The following is a 20,478-nucleotide window of genomic DNA, read 5'->3' as shown; positions in this document are numbered from 1 at the left end:
AACTGCATGGAGCTCAAGCCACTACCCCGCACCCAGGAGCTCACTCCAGAGCCAGGAAGGAGAGAAGTTTGAAAAAACACAGGGAGCAGGAGTGGGTAAGATCTATTCTCACCCCAAGTGTTCAGTGACCTCAGGGCAGCTGGCCAGGGGCAGGGCCCAGGGAAGTATGGAGCCTAGCCCTGCTGTAGAGCCTGATGTCCAAGCTCAGGGGCTCAGCATTATTCAGAAATCACCAGATGGTAAGAAATCACCAGTGGTGAACAGAGGATGACCCACTCAGTCGTGGTTTAGGAAGACCAACAGCTGCAGACTAATATGGATAACCCAAGAATATGAGGCAAAATACAATTTCTACACTATTAGAGAGAAAAAAAAGATCCATTCATCAAAACCCTCCAGCCAGGGCTAGGCACAAGACTTAACCCCAGGGACCTGAATGTTCCCACACAGCTCCACCTACTAACATGGGCGTGCATGGAGCCCCATCTGAGAGGCAGACCCACACAGGCCCAGTGGCTTCGGCCTGGGTTTCCTCTGGCTGTCACTGTGAGGCTCCTTTCCTGGCCATATTCTCCAGCTGCACCAGCATTTCTACTTAGTTGTTCTGCCTGGTTGGAGGGGAGAGGCTGTCTGTCTTTGTGAGGGCCCTTTTCAAACTGTGCATGACACCTTCCCACTCTGGCGTCTCTCGTAGCTCACTGAGGCTGTGCCAAGTGCCTTTTGTTGGGGATGGAGCAATTCACCGTGGAGTCACCTGGGCTGCAGCTGTATGTACTGGGCTTCGGACTGTGGCCAGGCTTTGTGAAGTGGCTCAAAAATCCCCCCAGGCCCTAGACACCAATGAGCCTGAGGGCCCTCCTTCCCTGCCCAGAGTCCTAGTGACTCTGGAAGCCTAGAAACAAAAACAGACATTTCTGACCACCAGCAGGGCACAGGGATGGGTTAGCAGGGCTTTCACACAAGCCCCAGGCTACTGTAAACATTTTGGCACAAGCCACACCGGGCTGCAGATGAAAAAGGCCAGCAGTATGAAGCAGGTTGCTCCAACAGAGGCAGTGACACCCTCTGAGCTATAGGTCAGCACTAACACCTGTCATTTGGGGAATGATCTGGTGTCATTATTAGCTCAGTACGCCCTTTATAAATAAACACATTCATCAACATCCGTCTGCCTTGAGACAGTTGTTTTTCTTCAAAACACAAAAACTCACAAGCCCATCAAACATTTGCCTGCCCCACTGTAGTCCCCAGGCAGACACGAGTTCGCATCCTTCACGTGGCATATTTTACAGTTAGAAACCAAGGAGTATTGAGTCCTGTTTTTAAGTGTGTTTGAGCAAGAGGGAATGGGAAACATGCCAGGGTGTGATGTGGCCCCGGGCAGTGCACAGCTGTTCCCACAGCTGGCAGAGATTCCTACAGCTGCCCGCCACACCGGCCAGCAAGCTGATAATCTGAGTGAGAGATGTGTGACCATTTGGCTGGAGGGGACAGGAAGGAGGCATCTGCCCAGGCAGCAACCATTCTCTCTACAGAGCCTCACACACCAAGGATTCACCCCTCCCTCCCTTCCCACTCACCCATGGCCGCCTTACCACATGAGCATTCCCAGAGGGGCATTTTCCATCCCTGCCTGTGTGGGCTTTTAAGACCCCGTCTCCCTGTGCAACTCTGCATCTTCCTTGGATGTCTCTTTTGATTGCTGTCATTGCTCCCTTGTTGGCATGACACATCCTCCTTCACCACCCTCTGCTCTCTGGGATGCACCTTGAAAGAAGGGTAGGGCTAGGATTTGAGGACACTGGCTGTTTTCTTGGAGAAAGCCACCCCGTTCCTCTCCCTGTGAGGGGCATTTGCAGCAGGAACTGGGATGCCACTGACACCTTTCAGATTAATGTGTTCACTCACAAACACTAACATAATTGGCTCAAATTTAGAACTCAGAAAATGAGTCTAAGGGGCTTAACGGGGTGTTACAGCCCACAGCTTCGCAAATGCGGATGGATGGCAGGACAAAATGCGTAAGTTTTTTTATTAGTGCTTAGAATTCATGATACGCCTTCACGACCATGGTGAATCCCCACATCATGATGTCCGCATCTTTATTATTCCACAGCAAGGTGGTTCCAAGTCAACACTGTATTATATTATTAATTAGCTGTTCACCTATTTGACTCCTTCCCTTCTCCTTACCAGCCCTCTCCCTCCCAAGACCATGAACTATATTTGAAGGCAGAGAACACATCTTATTCTTTCCCATCCTGGCGCTGAGTAGGGAATCGGTGTCTGCTGAAATTAACTGAATCCCACAGGTCTCGGTGAAGACAAGAGTAGTAGCAATAGTAGTAACATGAGCAAATACATAGTCCTAATCCCTTTTACATATATGAAAGCATTAGTTCTCACACCAACCCTAGGTAAGGGCTATTCTGATCCCTATTTTATAGATGAGGAAACTGAGGCACAGAAAGCTAGAATCGCTTACCCCAAGCTCAGTCAGGAACTGGCAGGGTTGGGCTTCGCACCCAGGCAGTCTGGCTTCAGAGTCAGACCTCCAACCCTCTGCACACACTGCCTCTCAAGCTGAACTGATGCAGACACCTAAAACATAGTGAATTACGTTTTCAAGGAGAGACTCTGTAGAAATATAGCATACACAAAGAGGACATTAAAACAATTCTATTCTGCAGACAGCCGTGCCAGAGGGGCATGAGAGATGCCAGAGGAGAGAATATGCCCCGCTTCCCATGGGAGGGTCCTTCTACACATCTGATGCTGCTCGGCACACAGTCAGGGTTCGAGTGAGGCGGCGAAGAGGAAACAGGGGGACCTGGGAGTTCAGGGAAAAGGCCCAAAAGGTGGGAGGAGTGTGTTCTGGGCATGGTCTAATCAGACTATGGACACAGTTGTCAGGTAGGGGGAATGGCTATGGCCATGGGTTAGTTCAGGGCAATGATTCTCACATTCTGATGCACTTTCAAATCACCTGGGGAGCTTGGAAAAATCCCCTATATTCAATGCCTCCCCTGAGCAATTGAGCAATTGAGCAATTAAATCAGAATCCCCAGGGGGTGGGACTCAGGCACCAGTATTATTTTAAAGCTCCTAGGGCAATTACAAACTACTTTTTCTCAATCCAAATTTGAGAATCACTGGTTCAGAGTCTATGCAGCATTATTCACCAGTCTCTTCTCTGCATTATGAACTAAGACGGTGTGTGGGGATTCCGATGGGTGGGCTCTTTCGATCTCTACTTCTCCTGCTGGGGTCGCTGTTTGGGGCCATTCTGTGGGAATGGGTTTTCTCTGGGTTTCTAGGGGGCCCTTTAGGGTAGTAGTAGACTTCAGATTGTGCAGCCCCAGCTCACATTCCAACCTTGCCACTTACCGGCTGTGTGACTTTGGGTATGTGATCTAATACCTTAGCCTCAGTTTCCTCATTTACAAATAGAGGATTGTGGTAGGCAGAATAATGGCCCCCCAAAATGTCTGTGTCCAAATCACCAGAACCTGTAACTATGTTATAAACAGGAATTAAGGATGCAATAGAATTAAGGCCGCTAATCAGTTGACTTTAAAATAGGGAGATTATCCTGGATTATCTAGATGGGCACAACATAATGACAGGGATCCTTAAATATGGAAAAGAGAAGCAGGAGAGTCAGTGTCAGAGTGATGTGATGTGAGGCTCCCTAGAGCCCCGTGATGTCCGTGAACGCTGCACAAACTAGTGTTTCTACTTCCTAACTCTATTCATGAGAAACAACAGGAAATGGGGCCGTTGCGGGGTGTGGGTAGGAGAAGTGGAAGGTTGAGAAGGGAGGCCCCTAGGGAGTGTTCCTGGTCACCAGCTAAGAAGAGACCGTGGACATTGTCAGCAAGGACTTTGGAGAGCTCATCTCAAGGTGTTGGGTACCCTACCTGCTGCCAAGAACAGGCAAGAGCTGCACCACTGTGCACCAGCAAAGGGCTGGATTTGCAGCGGTGATCTCCTTAGCAAGGAGAGTCCAAAATTAAAGTCACCGAAGTCTCTTGTTTGTGCCAGGCCCTGGTGGGCCCTTTTATCCAGCTCTCTTAGCTGATGCTCACAACATCAGTGTGTGGCCAGCATTATGATCTGTTTATACAGAGAAGGACACAGACTCAGGGAAATTCAGTGATTTGCCCGAGGTCACCCATTAGACAGCAGCAGAGCTGAGATTAGAACTCTTGATTCTAAATCTAGAATCTTCCATGTCATACCATATTTCATTTTCTTTTCATAAAGGCCTAATTAATATTTCAGTCATTATTGATTCAATCCTGAGAGCATGAGAACACAGCCAGTACAGACTATTAATCTGCATTTCCTCCTTGAGATGTGCCAGCCATAAAAAATGTAGCAGCTTCAAAAACTACAAACTAGAAAGGGGCCTGAAGGAAATTTGGCGCCCAATGAATAAATTTTATGTCAGCTCAGGGTTGTTGTAATCGCAGTTCTGCATAATGTTCACAAGGCTTGGGTTTCCTGCGGTCCCTGAAATCGACCAGGCAGGTGAGGAAGGAAGCAGCCATTCCCCACCGGGGTGCCCAAGGACTCCCACCAAATTAGAATGTGGTCCCAGCCCTGGGAACTAAATTTATCCTGAAAGGACATTCGGATCAGAATGTTCTCTGCTACAAGAGATCCTGTCCCTCATTGTCCTCCTCTTTCTCTTCTTCCAGAGCCAGGCAGTATTGGCTGTAAAACTCAGCCCTGTCAATTCAGCTTGAAAACCACACATACACATGCAGTCAACCCGCAGCAACAGACACCACATGTTTAGATTTGAAAGATGGGAAAGACTGAGGCAAGCAGGAAAGGAGAGGCCAAGGACACACAGAGAAGGTGAGACAAGGTGGTTTTGGTGAAGCTGAGCGCAGGGTCAAAGAGGAAGTGAGAAGAGGAAAAAATGTCCCCGGGTGGCTGTGGACAAGTTCGAGCCCCGTAACCCAACAGCAGCTGGGGCAAGTCATTCCCTCTACAGCGCCAGCTGCACCTTCCCAAGCCACGCAGCTCCTCCTACCTGTCCCCGAGCTTCAACCTTTTGAGCCCACTTAACACTCAGAAGCCCCCTCCCCCGACAAAGTCGACTTTGGGTGATGTCACTGCTACTGCAGGTGACAGCCAGGCCCTGGGGACAGAAGTCTGCTCTGGGATGGTGGCGGTTTCCAGCCACCCCACCAAACCTGCAAGATTGAATTCTGCAGGCAAAGGAAGGATGTAAACTCCCTGCCTGGGGGAGAAGCTAAGTCCCCGAGGCTGCTGGAGAAGAGTGTATTTTTAGGCATAGGCTTGATTTGTGAACAATAAGGGAAGAGCAAAATTGTAAAATCCTAAGGTTCTTGTGAAGTCTGATCAGTGTCGCTCCTGCTAAACATCCAAAAAGATCCGACAGAGCAAGATGAACTCGGGCTGCCCGCGAGCCCTGGCTCCTGGTGGGGTGGTGTTCAGTCAGTGAGATCAGAACCTCAGCATTTTGGGGTAGGAGGGGTGTTTTTCCATTCCTCTGACTCTTAAACAAGAGTGTACCAGGTGGCTCTCATCTTTAATCCTAACAATCTCCCAAGGAGGGAGATTCATCCACCATTCCTCTAGCCCAACCCTGTACTTTAAGGTCAGAGCAGGTCCCAGTGATTGAGGGGGGTTCAACCTGTACCATAATCTACGCCCATCTCCCACCCCCATTCTTACCTCTCAGTGTTTGATACAGACCATTGACATTCTCTCCATCTTACATAAAATGCTTTGCCGGTGCAACTTGAAGACAAATTCCCCGGCTTCCTTCTCCCGCCATCAGATCGCCATCCCCCAACCCCTTCTCATAGATAGAATGGGGCTACTACCATTTTAGACCTGGGTGCCTCATCTCTCCAGCTGCTGCTCACCAGGATCTGGCTCCAGCCCCTCTTTCTATTCTCACCTTTCAACATTCCCTTTATGATCAGCTGCATGCCTCCCATTCCCCAGAGCCCTGAGCTTCTGCACTCTTCATGGCTGCTGGAGCTGGTCCCTTCCCCTAGAGGACCCTCAACCCACCTGCACCTGCTAGAACTGTGCCCAGCCCCCATGACCATCTCAGATGCCCTGCACCGCAGCATCCTCATTCCCATCTAGGTGGAACTGCGCGCCGTGCCCTCCACACCCTTGTCCTCAGCACCAGCAGCCAAGGCGTGTGAGTGTCTGCGTGCTTATCTCTCCATTAGATCACAAGCCTGTTTAGGGCAGGGACCTTGCTGTCCCCACGGTGCCTGGCTCAGAACAGCCCTTCAATAGCTCTGTGCTGAATGAATTAATCACCTTTTGTCCAGTCCTCAGGGGAGAGAATAGTTGCTATTTCTAACAGCAGCAGGAAGACAAATATCGCCCTGCCCACTCCCCCGCCTCCCATTCCACACATACACACCCACTGGTGGCAATTTCTCTTTGCTCTCAAATCGATATGGTTTCTAGCACATTCTAGCAAGAAGCACCACAAAGAGCTGAGAGGGACCTTGGAGAGCCCTTAGCTTCCTCCCCAGATGCACAAGTGAGGGATCTGAGGGCAGTGAGGGGCAGGGTCTGTTGGCGATCACACAGCAGGCAGGTGTCGGGGACATACCTGACTCCCTGCCTGGTGCTCCCGCAGAGCCACCGCGTGGCTCTGAGTTCAGAGGCGGTGGCTGCTCTGCACCCGGTGGATGGCTCTGCTGTGTCTGGTTACTGACCTCTGGTTTGTGGCTGTGCCTGATGTAGTCACAGGTCAGCGGTCATAGCCAGGCCCAGCTGCTGCGGCTGAGCAGTGTCTCTGAGAACCTCCAGCCATCATGGCCGTGCCTCAGCACTCTCCTGTGACACAACGTGATTTCACCGAGTGACCAGGCATACGGCTTCACCCTTCCATTTCACAGACTCAGCACTCAGCCCCAGCAGCCAAGCCCCAGCAACCAGCAGCCACGCTTTCATTTCACAGACCATGAGTAACACGAGACTGGGTCCAGTCTGTAGTTCACAGCTCTGTCCCATACCAGGCACTGTACCCCTCACAGAGCATGGCTCAATAAACACGTATTCTATGAATGCAGAGCAGGCTTATTTGGGGGCTGGGGTGGGAGGGCACATAAAACTACAACCTCACAGGAGGCCACAAAACTTTTAAGATGAAAAAGATTTGCAAATCCTTGAATTTTCTTATTTACTGCTCCTGTCTTTAGTCCAACCAAAGAAAGTTTACCTCCCAGATTTGACTTCCGGTTCAACATTTGTATCAATGGTTTAGATGAAGCTATTATACTCAGGCTCATCAAATGTGGGAGAGCAGGAAGCTGGGAGGCCCCCAAATACATGTTGCTGAGTGAGATGCTGAAAGGCCTGGACAGACTAGAATGAAGGGCCGAAACAGCTGCAGGGAAACGTAACAGAAGAAAATGAAAGGTACAGTTCTCACCTAAAAAGCCAACGCTATTAGCAAGGATGGGAGATTGAGGGGGCAGAGGGTGGGGAGCTGCTTAGCAGCTCATGAGAAGACAGAGGGATTTTAGTAAATATTCAATTCAATATAAACTAACAGGCTACCATGAAAGCTTAAAGTCACTGGCTATCTTCGGCTGCAGTAACAAAGTGAGAAAGCAGGTCGGTGCCCTCTGTACTGACCTGATCCCAGTGGTGTATAAGGGTCAGTGTGTCACCAGATCCCTGGACTGCTATGGATCAAGCAGATCCTGTTCAGAGTAGCAAGATCAGGGTGGAAACAGGATTATTGACATGATTATGCCAGGGAAGTGGAGGCATTTAATCTAGGGAAGTCCTGGGTCCAGCTTAGGGGAGCTTGGGTGGAAGGCTGCTGGCACCTTACCACAGGAACGGGCAGAAGGAGGGGAAGATATGGGCAGGGAAACAGGAGGGCTGCTGAAGCCTGACCCACCCAGGCCACTGGCAGCCCAAGACACAGTGTCTAAGGGAAAGACCAGACTCAGCCCAGGCAGACGATGGCTTGAGGGTAGAGGCAGGTCTGATCCTGAGGGCCTGGGGACTGTCAGGGACACTGTGGCTCCAGGCAAGCAGAAGTAGAAGTCAGCCCCTCAGAAGGCAGGGAGGCAAGAAAGAACAAGACCCAGTATGGGGCTCAGCCAGGCTTCAAGGAAGACCCTAGCCTAGTTGGGATTAGAAGGGAAGGCAGAGAAACTGAAGTGGGTCCCAGTTCTGATGGCTGGGCAGGTTACCCTGAGATGGCTGCCCTTCTACCTCCCCAAGGGTGCTGGGCCTCATCCTTCCGGCAAGCCTTGGACCCAAGGGGAGGACAATAGGGAAACCAGGAGAAGCAAGGGATTTTAACAGGCAGAAGAGCCACCACAAGGCACAGCCAAGGCGGGGGTGTGGCTGCGATGAGGGCCTCCAGAGCTGCTGCAAGGTTGGACCAACACTGGGTTGCTGTTCAGCCCTAGGCTTACTAATATTCACCCTTGTTGGAGGGAAGTCCCCATGACTCAGCCCACCTTCTAGGCTGCTTCTAGCCATTGTAGGAACCAGGGGTAGAAGAGTTAATTTGAGGACAGGCCTCTCTCCCCCAGGCAGGGCAACCTGGCTAGCTTTGGAGATGGTCAACTCAAACAGTTGACCTCAAAACTCTCTGCCCTCACCAGCCACATGACTGTGGACACATCTCTTACCTTCTCTGCTTCAGTTGCCTTATCTATAAAGGGGGTATGATAACAGAGCCTAACTACGGGACTGTCGCCAGGAATCACTGAGATGCTAAAGTAAAGGCACAGTCCCCAGCACACGAGAGATCAACAGATGGAGGTGCCACTATTACCACCTGTGGGATTACCAACCACTTCCCCAATCTAAACTTGGAATCAGAACCCCGGCCCATGACGTTAGGGCGATGGGACAGGGTAAAGGTAAGTTTAGGGGCTGACAAAGTGGGAGATGCTTGTGGAGATGATGTGCAAAGAGAGCTCACCACAAGCCTTGGTGGGGGCACCTAAGGCCACATAGAAAATGACAAAGTCAGTTCTGGAGATGGATGGTGGTGACAATTATACAATAATAAGGATGTTCTTAACATCACTGAACCATATACTTAAAAATGGTTAAAATGCTAAATTATAGGTTATGTATATTTTACCACAAGTTTTAAAAAGTGTTTTAAATGAACAAGTCTCAACTTGGACCCAGGTCTACGGACCGCAGGCTCAGTGTCTCTCCCACCATCATGCTAACAGGACAGGTTTGTATGGGAGATGCCTCTGGAGGAAACAAAACTGCTCAATTGAATTGCATCGAATTATTTAATTCAAAGATAAATCAGGGGCAGTTCATCTCTTTTCCTTGTCCAATTGTTGGGTTTTGGAGAATTTGAGCAGTGGTGATTTTGCCATTTTTTTCTCTTAAAAACAGGAAAATGTCATTTTACTAGATTCGTACTCAACAGGAAACTAGAATTATCAGAATTTTCTCGATAGCACAACGCAACAACACTTGTATAGAAGCCTCCAAACACTAAAGATTCGACAGTGCCTTCCAACTTTACAAATCCTCAGAGAGTCAATGATCCTTACCCCAGGAGTCACTGAGTCCTACTATGTACAGTGCTCTTCATTAGGCACAGCAGGGGTGGCTGCAGGGATGATTAGGAAGACGCTGGCCTCCCTGAGCTTAACTGAGTGCCATGTTTCTTAACAGGAGTGTGCACTGGACCCCCTGTGGTGCTGTCAAAACACACATTCCCAGGCAGTGGGGTTCACCTGCCTGTGCAGGACCCAGACATGACACAGGGGATCTGAGGCACACCCCTGATTAAGAACTGCTGCCACGGGGGAAATGATCATCACTGAAAAATGGTAACAACAAAACCAAACAGAACGGATTAACTTTGAAAAAGTCATGGATGACACACCTTGGCACTCTCAGAGAAACAGAATATTCTTTTTTTTTTCTGTTTTTTTTTATACTTTAAGTTTTAGGGTACATGTGCACAACGTGCAGGTTTGTTACATATGTATACACGTGCCATGTTGGTGTGCTGCACCCATTAACTCATCATTTATATTAGGTATATCTCCTAATGCTATCCCTCCCCCGTCCCCCCGCCCCACAACAGGCCCCGGTGTGTGATGTTCCCCTTCCTGTGTCCATGTGTTCTCATTGTTCAATCCCACCTGTGAGTGAGGACATGCGGTGTTTGGTTTTTTGTCCTTGCGATAGTTTGCTGAGAATGATGGAGAAGCAGAATATTCTATTAAGCTGAGCACTTGTTCCCCATGACTTTGGAGAAGTGGGAGTCTGCGTTCACGGAAGGAGGTTGGAATGGACTGCTAAGGCAGGGGACTTGGCCACTTACTCTATTATCCTGAAAACTTTAAGCTGTCTGACCAGGTCCCGTGTGTAAGAGACTCAGGAGGAGTCACCTTTAAACTTTAAGATGTTGGAGCCCAAGAGCTGTCTTTATTATTGTTTTCTATGTCAAGTTTGAGGCTGTGTTTAGGGGACAGCCGGCTCTGTGATTGGGCAGAGGCAAGGCTATTAAGAGAAGGGACAGAAGTTGTTCAGACAGTCCCACAAAGGGCCTCCTGAACACAAACCAGATCAGTCATTGTTACCAAAAACCGCTCACAGCCACTCTCCCGACATTTTCCTCTCCTTGTCACGCAGTGTCCCTCAGACATGGAATTCTGGCTACAATCAGAGTTCTCAGAGATCATCTGGCCTAATCTGCCCACTTTACAGACAACACAACTGAGATTGAGCTAGAACAAGTAGATTGTCCAAGCTCACAAGTGATCAGCATCCCAGACAAACTGGCCCTGGCCTCTCGTCCCATGTAGAACGGGCAGATGGTTGCTGGGGTGGGAGCCCCTTGGGCGGGGCAGGTGTTATGCTGTTTTTTTTTTTTTGAACATTTTCATTCTCTCAGCTGCCCATGCTGGGACTGTGATTTTTTGTATCCTGAATTACACTGGAAGCTTCCTGAGAAGCATGTCCACGGCCCCCTCACTTCACATGGCCTAGGGTGAGGACAAGTGTGTGGTTTCCAAGGTAACACATAGCTGGGTGGATTCAGCCTCCCGGACCGCCTCCTCTTCCCGGGAGGCTTCATCTTGAGCCCGCAGGGGAGGAGGCGTGGGAGGCCAGGCGACGCACCGCCTTCCCATTCACAAACACGGACTCTTCCCAAAACCAGTCTCCCCTCTGTCCTCCTGCCAGGGTTCAAGGGCAGATGACTCCCCTCCCCCGCCACCCCCCCCACCCCCCCGTCCTGAACTCCTGGAGCTAAGGAAGCTCTTGGAGGACTTGGCAAGAGGTGTTTGCCTGGAAGTCAACAGAACCCCAGCTGACGAGGAGGTCAAGCCTTAACATGCCCGGAGCAGGGCTTTTCACACCTGTTAACAGACACGGCACTGCCCAGTGAGAGCATGATCCAGGATGACATTCCCCAGAGACAAAACAGAAAGTCAATACAGGCAGCCAAGAAACAAGACTTGCTGCCACCGCGAGCACACCCACCCCATCGGAGACGCCAGCCAGGGCCAGGGAGAGCAGCAGGGGGCCCTCACACCTGAGGGACGGGGAGCAAGGGCAGGAAAGCCCCCTCTGAGGCAGAAAGGGTTAAGCCCAAGTGTTTAAATGTTTAGCAAATAAAACCAAAATGTCACACAGAGACTGCCAGGGCTGGTGTAGTAACCATGGCAATCCATGGCCAGTGGCCGATCCGAGTGAAAAGGTGCTAGGATCCAGGTGGGCCTCCCAGAGAGTGGCAGGGAGGGCCACGGTGGGCACGGCCAGCTCACTGGGCAACCCACTGGGACCCGCAGCCCCTTAGGATGCAGAAAGCACAGGCCAGATGCCAGGGCTGTGGGCTTCAGGTCAGGCTCTCAGCCTGTTAGAGGCTCTGCTTTCTCCTTAGAATGAAGAGGGAGTAAATCTGCCATGCCTACCCCAGCTTTGTCATTCATTCATTCATTTGTTCAGCCTACACTCATTGAATAGCACCTACTATGTGCTAGGCACTCTCATGCCTTTGGGGGTCCAACAGTGAATCCAATACAGTCCCCACTGCCATGGAGCCCACAGTCAGAGAAGGGAGTTGCAGGCAAGAAATAGTATTCACAACCAACATAAGACACACAGGGACAAGTAAGAGCTGGTGCTAGGTCCACTCCTAGAAGGGGCACCTTGGGGTCAGGGAAGGGGGATGATGGCCAGAGAGAGTTCCTGGAGGAGGAAATATCTATGCTGCAACCTAAAAGGCAAAAAGGTGAAGGCGGCCAGGCCCAAGGCCTCATAGATGGGAAAACCCTCTAAAAAATACGAAGCGCTAGACAAGATGTGGCCACACCATAGTCTCTGAGGCGCTTGCTAATGTATCAGCCTCTGAGCTTTCTGTCTTCAAAGTGTAGTCTACAAGGATTTATTCCATGGTGTTCTGACTTCTCGGGCCCAGTTGGCGGCGTAGCTCCTCTCTCTATTTCTTCCTTTTTTTCTAGCCCCACTGTGCACAGCTGGGCCAGGTAGGAGGCCGAGGCCCAGAGAAGAGCAGCACTCCAGTGAATCCCCATCGCCGGTTGCTGTTCCCTGGAACACATTCCCCATTTTCAATTTCCCTTGTGTGCTGTGATCAACCAGGGGCACACTCATGAAAGTGGGATAGGAGAGGGATGTAAACCTGGAAAAGGAGGCCCCCATCCGGAATTTCCTTGTCGAGGTCTCCTCCCCTTCAGTACGTGTGGCCCGAGCTCCCTCCTTCCATGGGCTCATCACATCTGAGTTAAGCAGTTGACATGCTCAGACCTAGCCAGGCTGAGAAGTCTGTCTGGGGGTCTCAAGATCTCGGAGGTTCAATGAAGGTATTTCTAATTCATCAACCAACCAGTCAGAGACACCCTTAGGAAACCTCTACCAGGTGTCTGAAGAAGGATGGGGACTCTAGCCCCCACCTGGGGGGTTTGGGCAGCCTCCACCTCCCTTCGGAGGACAGGCACAGCTTCCTTCTCTTTTCTTCCTCTCCTGAAACGCTCTGGGCCAGCTTGGTCATGAGCATACAAGGTCTCTGCTCCTGGCGAATACAGGGCACAGCATCATCTGCCCGTGAAACCTACCCAGCCTCTCTGGGAGAAATGCATCACTCCCTCCTCCGTGGCTACTTGGTGTTTCACAGACTCTCATATTATGGCACTTATGACCCTGGGTCACAGTGGATAAAGGTCTAGGACAAACCAGTTTCCAAAGGCAGGAATCAGGTCTGCTTTATTTCTGGATTCTCAATGCCTAGCACAAAGTAGTCCTACAGTAAATGTTTGTTGAATAAATAAATGAATGAATGGACTCACCATTTTTATAGACTGTACTAGGGTTGGAAAATTTAGAGAGGTCAGTACATGCTCTGCTATTATACCTTGTCTCTCAGTGTCAGGACACCTTACAGGTTACATTCAGGATGTGACTTGAGCCTGCTTTCTTTTACAGGGAGAAGGGAGGGTGAGGGCACAGAGCAAGATGCAACGTGAGTTGTCCTGTCTGTTCTTTCAGGGGAAGACAACACTAACTCATTTAGCGGTGGAACCCCAAAGCACCTGGACCAGCAACACCTCCTGCGTTACAGACACCCATGTCCCTGTGACAGCACATTACACGCACCCGAGAGGACACTCCCATCCACAGAGCAATCATGCCACAGGGAGTGAGGCTTCCTATAATTTGTGTCCTGTAATTTCAAGTAATTTCCCTGTCCGCTCAGAAGTCTATTGGTATTTAATGAAAATATCCACTTTTATATACCTAATAAATTAAAAGCCTCCCTTTTTTTTTGGTCCCTTGTATTTCAAATCATGAGGTTGAAGGCCCATAGTTTGTTACTACCGTTACGTTTCTGTTGAGTTTGAAGAAGACTGGAAACATCTGAGAACAACGCTAGATCTTGAGGGGATTGACATCCCCAGGCAAGAGTGGATCTCCACCCCATTGATCTCATTGATGCCTTTTACTTTGAATATGGCCAAGAACCACAAATTGAAATTAATGATCTCTGAAGCTCCCATTCTGGGACTGGATTATATGAACTCTGCCACTGCTCTATATCTCATCCTGGGTCACAGTAGTCTCTTCAATTTAATTCAATAAACATTCACTGACTACCTGCTTTGTGCCCGGCATTGGCCTGGATGTAGGGACCGCACCTCCCATCCCTGCAACTTTATTAAGGATGCCAGGCTCTGCTCCACGCCTCTGGATGTGAATGTGTCTGCACCCCACCCCTTATTGCATGCCTGGGGCTCTGAGCCAGGCACTTCCTCCCAGGGGCACTGGATCCCTCCCATCCTCCCTTCCTCACTCCTGCCCCAGCTCTGGGCATCAACACCCCTCACCTGGCCCATGATGACGTGCTTCCCACTGTCCTCCTGCCTCTGAAATTGGCCTTTCCTATATTTGCATGCTGCAGATGAAGAGTGCTGTCTAAAATGTAAATCTGATCATCTCTGTCCCCAGCTTGAAACCTTCTCATAGTTTCTGCTGCTGCCTACAGGACATTCCAAAACCCTTCAGCAAGGCGAACAAGTCCCTACGGGTCCTTCCCACCCTCCATAGTGAACTTGCCCCCCTACCCAGGACCCTGTCCTTGAGACATTCCCAGTGTGCTCTGCAGTTCCCCATCTCAGAGCCTTTGTTTACTCTGAGACCTCTGTCTGGGGTATCCTTTCCACTCTGTCAGCCAGACAAACACATTCTAACTTAAGCTAAGGAGTTCTGCATATATTATCTAATTTAATCTGTACAATAACCCTTTCTGGTAGGTACTGGTTCCGGGTGGGTAGGCATATTCAAACCTACCCCCAAAGGCTGAGGAAGCTGAGAGGCTGAAGAAAGGGGCTGACATATCCAGTTTCTCAGAAAGAAACATTTAATAGGGACTTATGAACAAAAGCCACAGTCTCCAGCAGCAGTAAGACAAGATGGTGGATCCTGCACCACAACCCCCTAGTCCCAGGGATTAAATACCAGAGGGAAGGGGTATATGTGCTTCAGAAGCAATTTGCCTAAGGGCAGGACTTACAGTAAACAGTAGATAAAGGAGAAATCTTAGAGGCTTTCCCGAAACTGGGTTAATCGGAAGTCAATATGGAGGATCAGCATCCAAGATGGAGTTGCTGTGGCCTCCACAGTATGGTTATTAGTCCTATTGTACAGAAAGGAAATAGACTAAGAAGGATTAAGTAACTTGCTAAAGGCCACCTACACACTAAATGTGACAAACAGCATGATTTGCACCAAGCTGGGCTGCTCTGAAGTCTACGTTCTCAGTAGAGAACGTTCCTCAAGCCTGGGTCATAACTGAGTTTTATGATTCTGCCTGCTAGCCTGCCTTCCAGGATGGCACCAGGGCCATTCATTACAGCCATAGATTCACTCAAGGCTGGCGACCCCTGGGAGAAGCAATGATGAATTCTGAGTTTCTCATCTAGAGAACTGGCTCCTGTCCTGGGCTCTGCACCTAGAAGAACATTATTAAATAGATGCTGAACCGATGACTGCACTTGGTGGGTCATCAAGGGCAAGGGAGGAGAAGATACTGGGGAAGCAAGAGGAGTACAGAGTTTTGCGTGTGGAGCCAGGGGCTGCCGGTGGCATCTAAAACGTGAGCCTGCAGCCTGGGGAGGGGGTTAGCATGGTCTGAGAGCTGTTGGTGAGAGCTAAACCACAGAAGTAAATGGACTCTCCAAGGGAGAGCATGGTTTTCAGTCAGAGTTTTGGTAAATAAACAAAATGCATTGCTTCTTGTGTTTTCATTACTCTCCCGGACACACTGGCCTGAGGAAAAGAGGTGCCTGAGTCTTTGAAAGGTCTGTGCTCCAAAACGCCAACAGAGAGGGAGACTGAGGAGAGATGGGGTGGGGTACCATCTTCCAACAATGGAGGCTACCACGCGGGAAACCAACCCCTTCTTTTCCCTGCTCCAGAAGCAGAACCAGGCCAGGGGGCAAGTTCCAGGGAGCCTGCCTCTTCTCGGCAGAAGGGCGGGCTTTCTAAAGACATTGGTAGGGCAGCCTCTCCCAGGGGGGCCAGCAGCTCTGTCACAGCAGCACACACAGAGGCCCTGGGGTTCCTGCACTAGGTGGGCACTAGGGTTTAAACGTGTCCCCTCCAAAATTCAGATGTTGCCAATGTGGTAGTGCCAAGAGATGGGGCCTTTCAGAGATGTTGAGGCCATGAGGGCTCCTCCCTTGTGAATAGGATTAAGGCCTGTATCAAAGAGGCCCCATGCAGTGTTCAGTCCCTCAGCCTCCTACCTTCCCCGCCTGAGGATGCAGCAATGCAGCGCCATCTTGGAAGCAGAGAGCAGCCCTCACCAGACAACTGAAGCTGCTGGCACCCTAATCTTGGACTTCCCAATCTCCAGAACTGTGAGAAATACATTTATGTTCCTTATAAATTATCCAGCTTGGGTGAGAGTTACCCAACAGTGTTTCAGAATTCTTCTTCCTGAAAATCTCAAGCCATCTAAATGAACAAGTAAGAATACTGTTCTAAAAGATACTCCCCCAGCCTCACATGTGTGCTGGGCAGGGCCTGGGGCCTGGGTGTGAGCTTCTGGGGCAAGGCTGGGGAAGATGGGGACATGATCATCTGGTCCCTGCTAAAATTTAGCCAGGTGATCAGGAACCACTGTGGATGAGGAAAGCTGTGAGCAGATTCCTAGCAAAGGTCCTGACATCACCCAAAGGGGAGATGCAGCAGCCACCCCCTGCCCTGCCTGCTTCACAACAGATGAGCAGCAGCTGGCTTTTCCCTGTGGAAGGGTGCTTGCTAAGCACTCCCCTCTGCATAACTTCATCAGTCACACTTGGGATAACTCCTTCCTCCACTCACAGGAAGCAGGTTCTGCAGCTGGCTGAGCAGCCAGACCTAAATCAGAGAATTACAAGATTGGGGGGCTAAGTAACACATGAGGAAACTGAGGCCCGAGACCAAAAAGCTAAGTCAAGGTACGACCAGCTTTGGAAAATAGTTACCTTGAACTCAGCATGCTTTCCATTCAAAGAACGTGCTACAAACGTGCTATACTCTGCCGAGAAGAGTATGCTGTCAGACACTATAAGTCTCTGGAAATGTAAAGATTAATGCAAAGATAACTGTCCCTGAGGTAGGGAAGAAAGACACCCAACAGAAAACTACAATATGGCCCAGTGAGGTATATACAAGGGTGCTCTGTAGGAACCTCCCTCCCGCTGACTCTCTGGGCCCAAACTGTTCCCATTTCCCTCTGGCAAGAGAAGGTCCAGCCTGGCACAGAAAGAACTTTACTGGAGAAGTAAGAGGCACAGAGGAAGCTGGTTTTGGTGACTTTCCTCAAGTGACGGAGGCTGCAGGGAGGATAAGGGGCTGGGTGGTAGAAGCTCAGGGTACAGGCAGGGCTGGGCCAGAGCAGGAGGAAGCCCAGCCACCTGCCAGTACCAGGCAGTCATGATAGTGACCACCTGGTGGACCCAGCTGGTAAGTGCAAGGCCCAGCTAGAAGCAGTGGGACAAAGGTCACAGGAAAGGGACTGCAGCTTCCATTCTGTGAAAGCCCACTCTGTACTCTACACTGTTCCCAACCCCTGCAAGAGTTCAGCAAAGTGGGTGATGTGGTTCCCATACTTCAGATGGGGAAACTGAGCCCCAGAGTCAGGATTCAACACAACTGATTTCACTTTGTTTCTCCAAATTGTGTCAGGTCAAAATGAATGACCCCCAATAGCATCATCTACTGCCCATGATTAGGGCTGAAACAGAGATTGGCCATGAGCTGGACATGGGACAATGGGTACCCAGCCAGGTTCTGGGCTGTCAGCAACATGACCCTGCTACCAGGCCGGAACTGAGTCAAGCTGCAGCTGGACCAGAACAGGCTGAGAGCTAGGGCTGCAGGCCCTGGACTGGGAACAAGGACCTCAGGAGCATCAGAGGGAGGGACACCTGGCTCTACCCACCCCAATGCCTGGAGCAGAAAGAGGAAGTAATCAGGCTTAGCACCACCACAGTGTGGGGTTGAGGCTGAGAACAGCTCCTCTTCTTCCCCTTCCTCAAGCCTGGGTCATAACTGAGTTTTATGATTCTGCCTTTTTTCTTTGGTGTGTGTGACACCTCCCCACACAGGTCAGGGTGACACATAGTAATACAGTCTCCCTACAGATGAGAACATGGACACTGAGGGACTGCCTGGGTCCCACGGCTGGCTTTGGGTGGGGTGGAACCAGGCCCGGAGCCCAGACTGTCAACTTCTGTCCTGTCTCGGTTCCGTGGCCCTAGTCCTCCCTGCCTGTACTCCTGGCTCCTTTCTGGGGCTGACTGGACAATGGTCTGAGTTAAAGTCCACCACTCTGTCCAATTCAGACTCCATGAAGGAAGCTGCCTGGTGGCATCTGGCACAGGCACAGCCCCTGTCCAAGCACCTGCAACCCTTTAGAGGCTGAAGAGTCCCAGCATCCAGGTCAGTATCCTCTAGTCATTGACAGAATGCAGCCCTGTCAAGGTGGCCTGGAGCCAAGGCTTCCATGTCCCAGCCAGCCACAGTGGCCCCTGACCTTCAGACAAAAAGCCAAGGCTCTCTAGGAGGAGGAGGCACTCCCACCTGCATCCGCACAGCTGCTCCACAGCTACTCCATGCCGAGTAACAAAAGGGACTGGATTTGAACGGTGTTGTTAAATAGCGCTTCACAAAGCACTCTCCTATGCACTCTTCATCCCATCCTTACAACAGCTCAGCAGAGCTGGAATAAAGGCCCCATGTTCTAGATGAGAAGATCGAGACCCAGGAAGGTCACAGGGCTGGCCAAAGACACACCAAGAAAAAAGGTCATGGCTGAGACTTGACCCCAGTTTTTCTGACTCTGAGCTCTGGTCTTCATCAGTCTCTCGCCTGCTGCCCAGATGTGAATCTATCTGTGGTCCTCCAGCCAAAGGACCGGGATGGTTTCCAGATTCACATGCACATGAGGAAAAACATCTGGATAGTTTAGAACTGCTCAGGTCCACAGCAGTGCAGGTCAGCCTGAAGGGCCGGGGGCTGGGGGAAGCTCGTTGTCACCAGAAGATGCTTCAGATCTGTTCCCTCCTGTCTGACCCTCCTGGCCCGGGTTGAACCATCCTCCCTATGTCAGCCAAACTGGAAGTGCACCCTGGAGGCCCAGAGAATGTTTCTCTGGGTACCAAGTCACTCCTGGGCAGCAAGAAACAGAGGCCTTCTCGGCCACAGCAGACTCTTACTCTGTCTAGAAAATGACACCCCCAGCCTGGACCCACAAGGGTGAAGCCCACACCATTCACAAAAAGCAGACTCCTTGGTGGAGTTTGGTGCAGCATACGTGGGGGTACACAAGGCAGGTCTGCCTCACTGAAGGGATGAACTCAGTGGCCCAAGTTCAGAAAGGACAAGAGATAGAAAAGGCAGAGCAATGCATCAGGAGCTCTCCTGTATTCGAGGGCCCCGAATACAGCAGCCTTGCTCAGCATGAAGCCCTACGTTTGTCTCTGGGATCCCCACTTTGAAGACAACTTAACAGTTATTCGAAAGCCACAGGGCAGCCTCGCAATTTCCTCTCCCATTTGTGTCCAAACCAGAAGAGAAGAGCCATGATCTTGGGCACCGTCTTGTAAAATCACCCAAGTAGCTGCTAAGGGAGTGGGTTTTGGGGGTGGGGATGGGCTCGGCTCAGAGCAAGGCCAAAGGATCAGCCGCTGCATGAAGGAGTGAGAAGGGGGCACCTACCTGGACTTCACGTGTGTGGTAGGCGATGATCAAGCCCAAAAGGATGATGGTGGACAGACTGATAAGGCATTTCAGGGCCAACGAAAACATGGAGTCCTGCAGGAACAATGGAGAGAGAGAATTAGGGAGTGCGGGGAAAGGAGCATCTCACTTTATTCTGCGGCTGCGTAAAAAAGAAGGGGTGGGAACACAGGAGGGACTGTTACCAGCCCCTCCTAGGAGCAGGTGTAGCACAAAGTCAGCCTGAGCCCCACAAAAGCCTTGGGCTGTGCCTGGGCTGGCTCTGTCTCAGCAGCTGCCCCCTCTGAGCCTCTGTTTTCTCGGGCTAAGTCGTATTTGCATTCCTGGGATGAACCCTACTTGGGCATGATGTATTATGTTTGTTATACACGGCTAGATTCAGTTTGCTGATGTGTTATTTAGAATTTGTGCTTCCATGCTCATAACTCATATGAACATCATTCTTTGTTGTGCCGCTATTACATGGTTTGGGCATCAATATTACGCCAGCTTGGGCCTCTGTTTTCTCTTAAACCCAAACCAGAGGATTTCGGAGGCAGAATTCTTTCAGGAATGAATTTGAATGTCCCCGCAGCTGCTCTCCTCTCCTGGCTTAGGCCAAGGGCAGGGGAGGGAGGCAGCGACGGCAGAGGAGCTACTGGAGACAGAAGCTGGGAAGCACAGGAGCAGAGAGGGGTCCTGGCAGGAGAAGGACACTGAGGGTCCCTCCTGCTA

The 20,478-nt window shown here is 50.6% G+C and overlaps 1 protein-coding gene across 4 annotated transcripts in view; it reads right to left on the bottom strand.

Annotated features, from left to right (window-relative positions):
- The window catches only part of KCNN3 (potassium calcium-activated channel subfamily N member 3), a 163,524-nt gene that overhangs the window by 95,545 nt on the left and 47,501 nt on the right, over window positions 1–20,478 (bottom strand). For all 4 annotated transcript variants that reach the window (XM_024234811.3, XM_024234801.3, XM_024234816.3 and 1 more), the window contains exon 2: window positions 19,744–19,839. In XM_024234811.3, the coding sequence (XP_024090579.1) occupies window positions 19,744–19,839 (96 nt within the window). The remainder of the gene's footprint in view (window positions 1–19,743; window positions 19,840–20,478) is intronic.

This window comes from Pongo abelii, chromosome 1 (assembly GCF_028885655.2).
Source record: "Pongo abelii isolate AG06213 chromosome 1, NHGRI_mPonAbe1-v2.0_pri, whole genome shotgun sequence".
In the NCBI taxonomy this organism is placed as follows: Eukaryota; Metazoa; Chordata; class Mammalia; order Primates; family Hominidae; genus Pongo; species Pongo abelii.
Note: the sequence above shows the minus strand (reverse complement) of the source record. Positions and strands in the feature narration are given on the sequence as shown.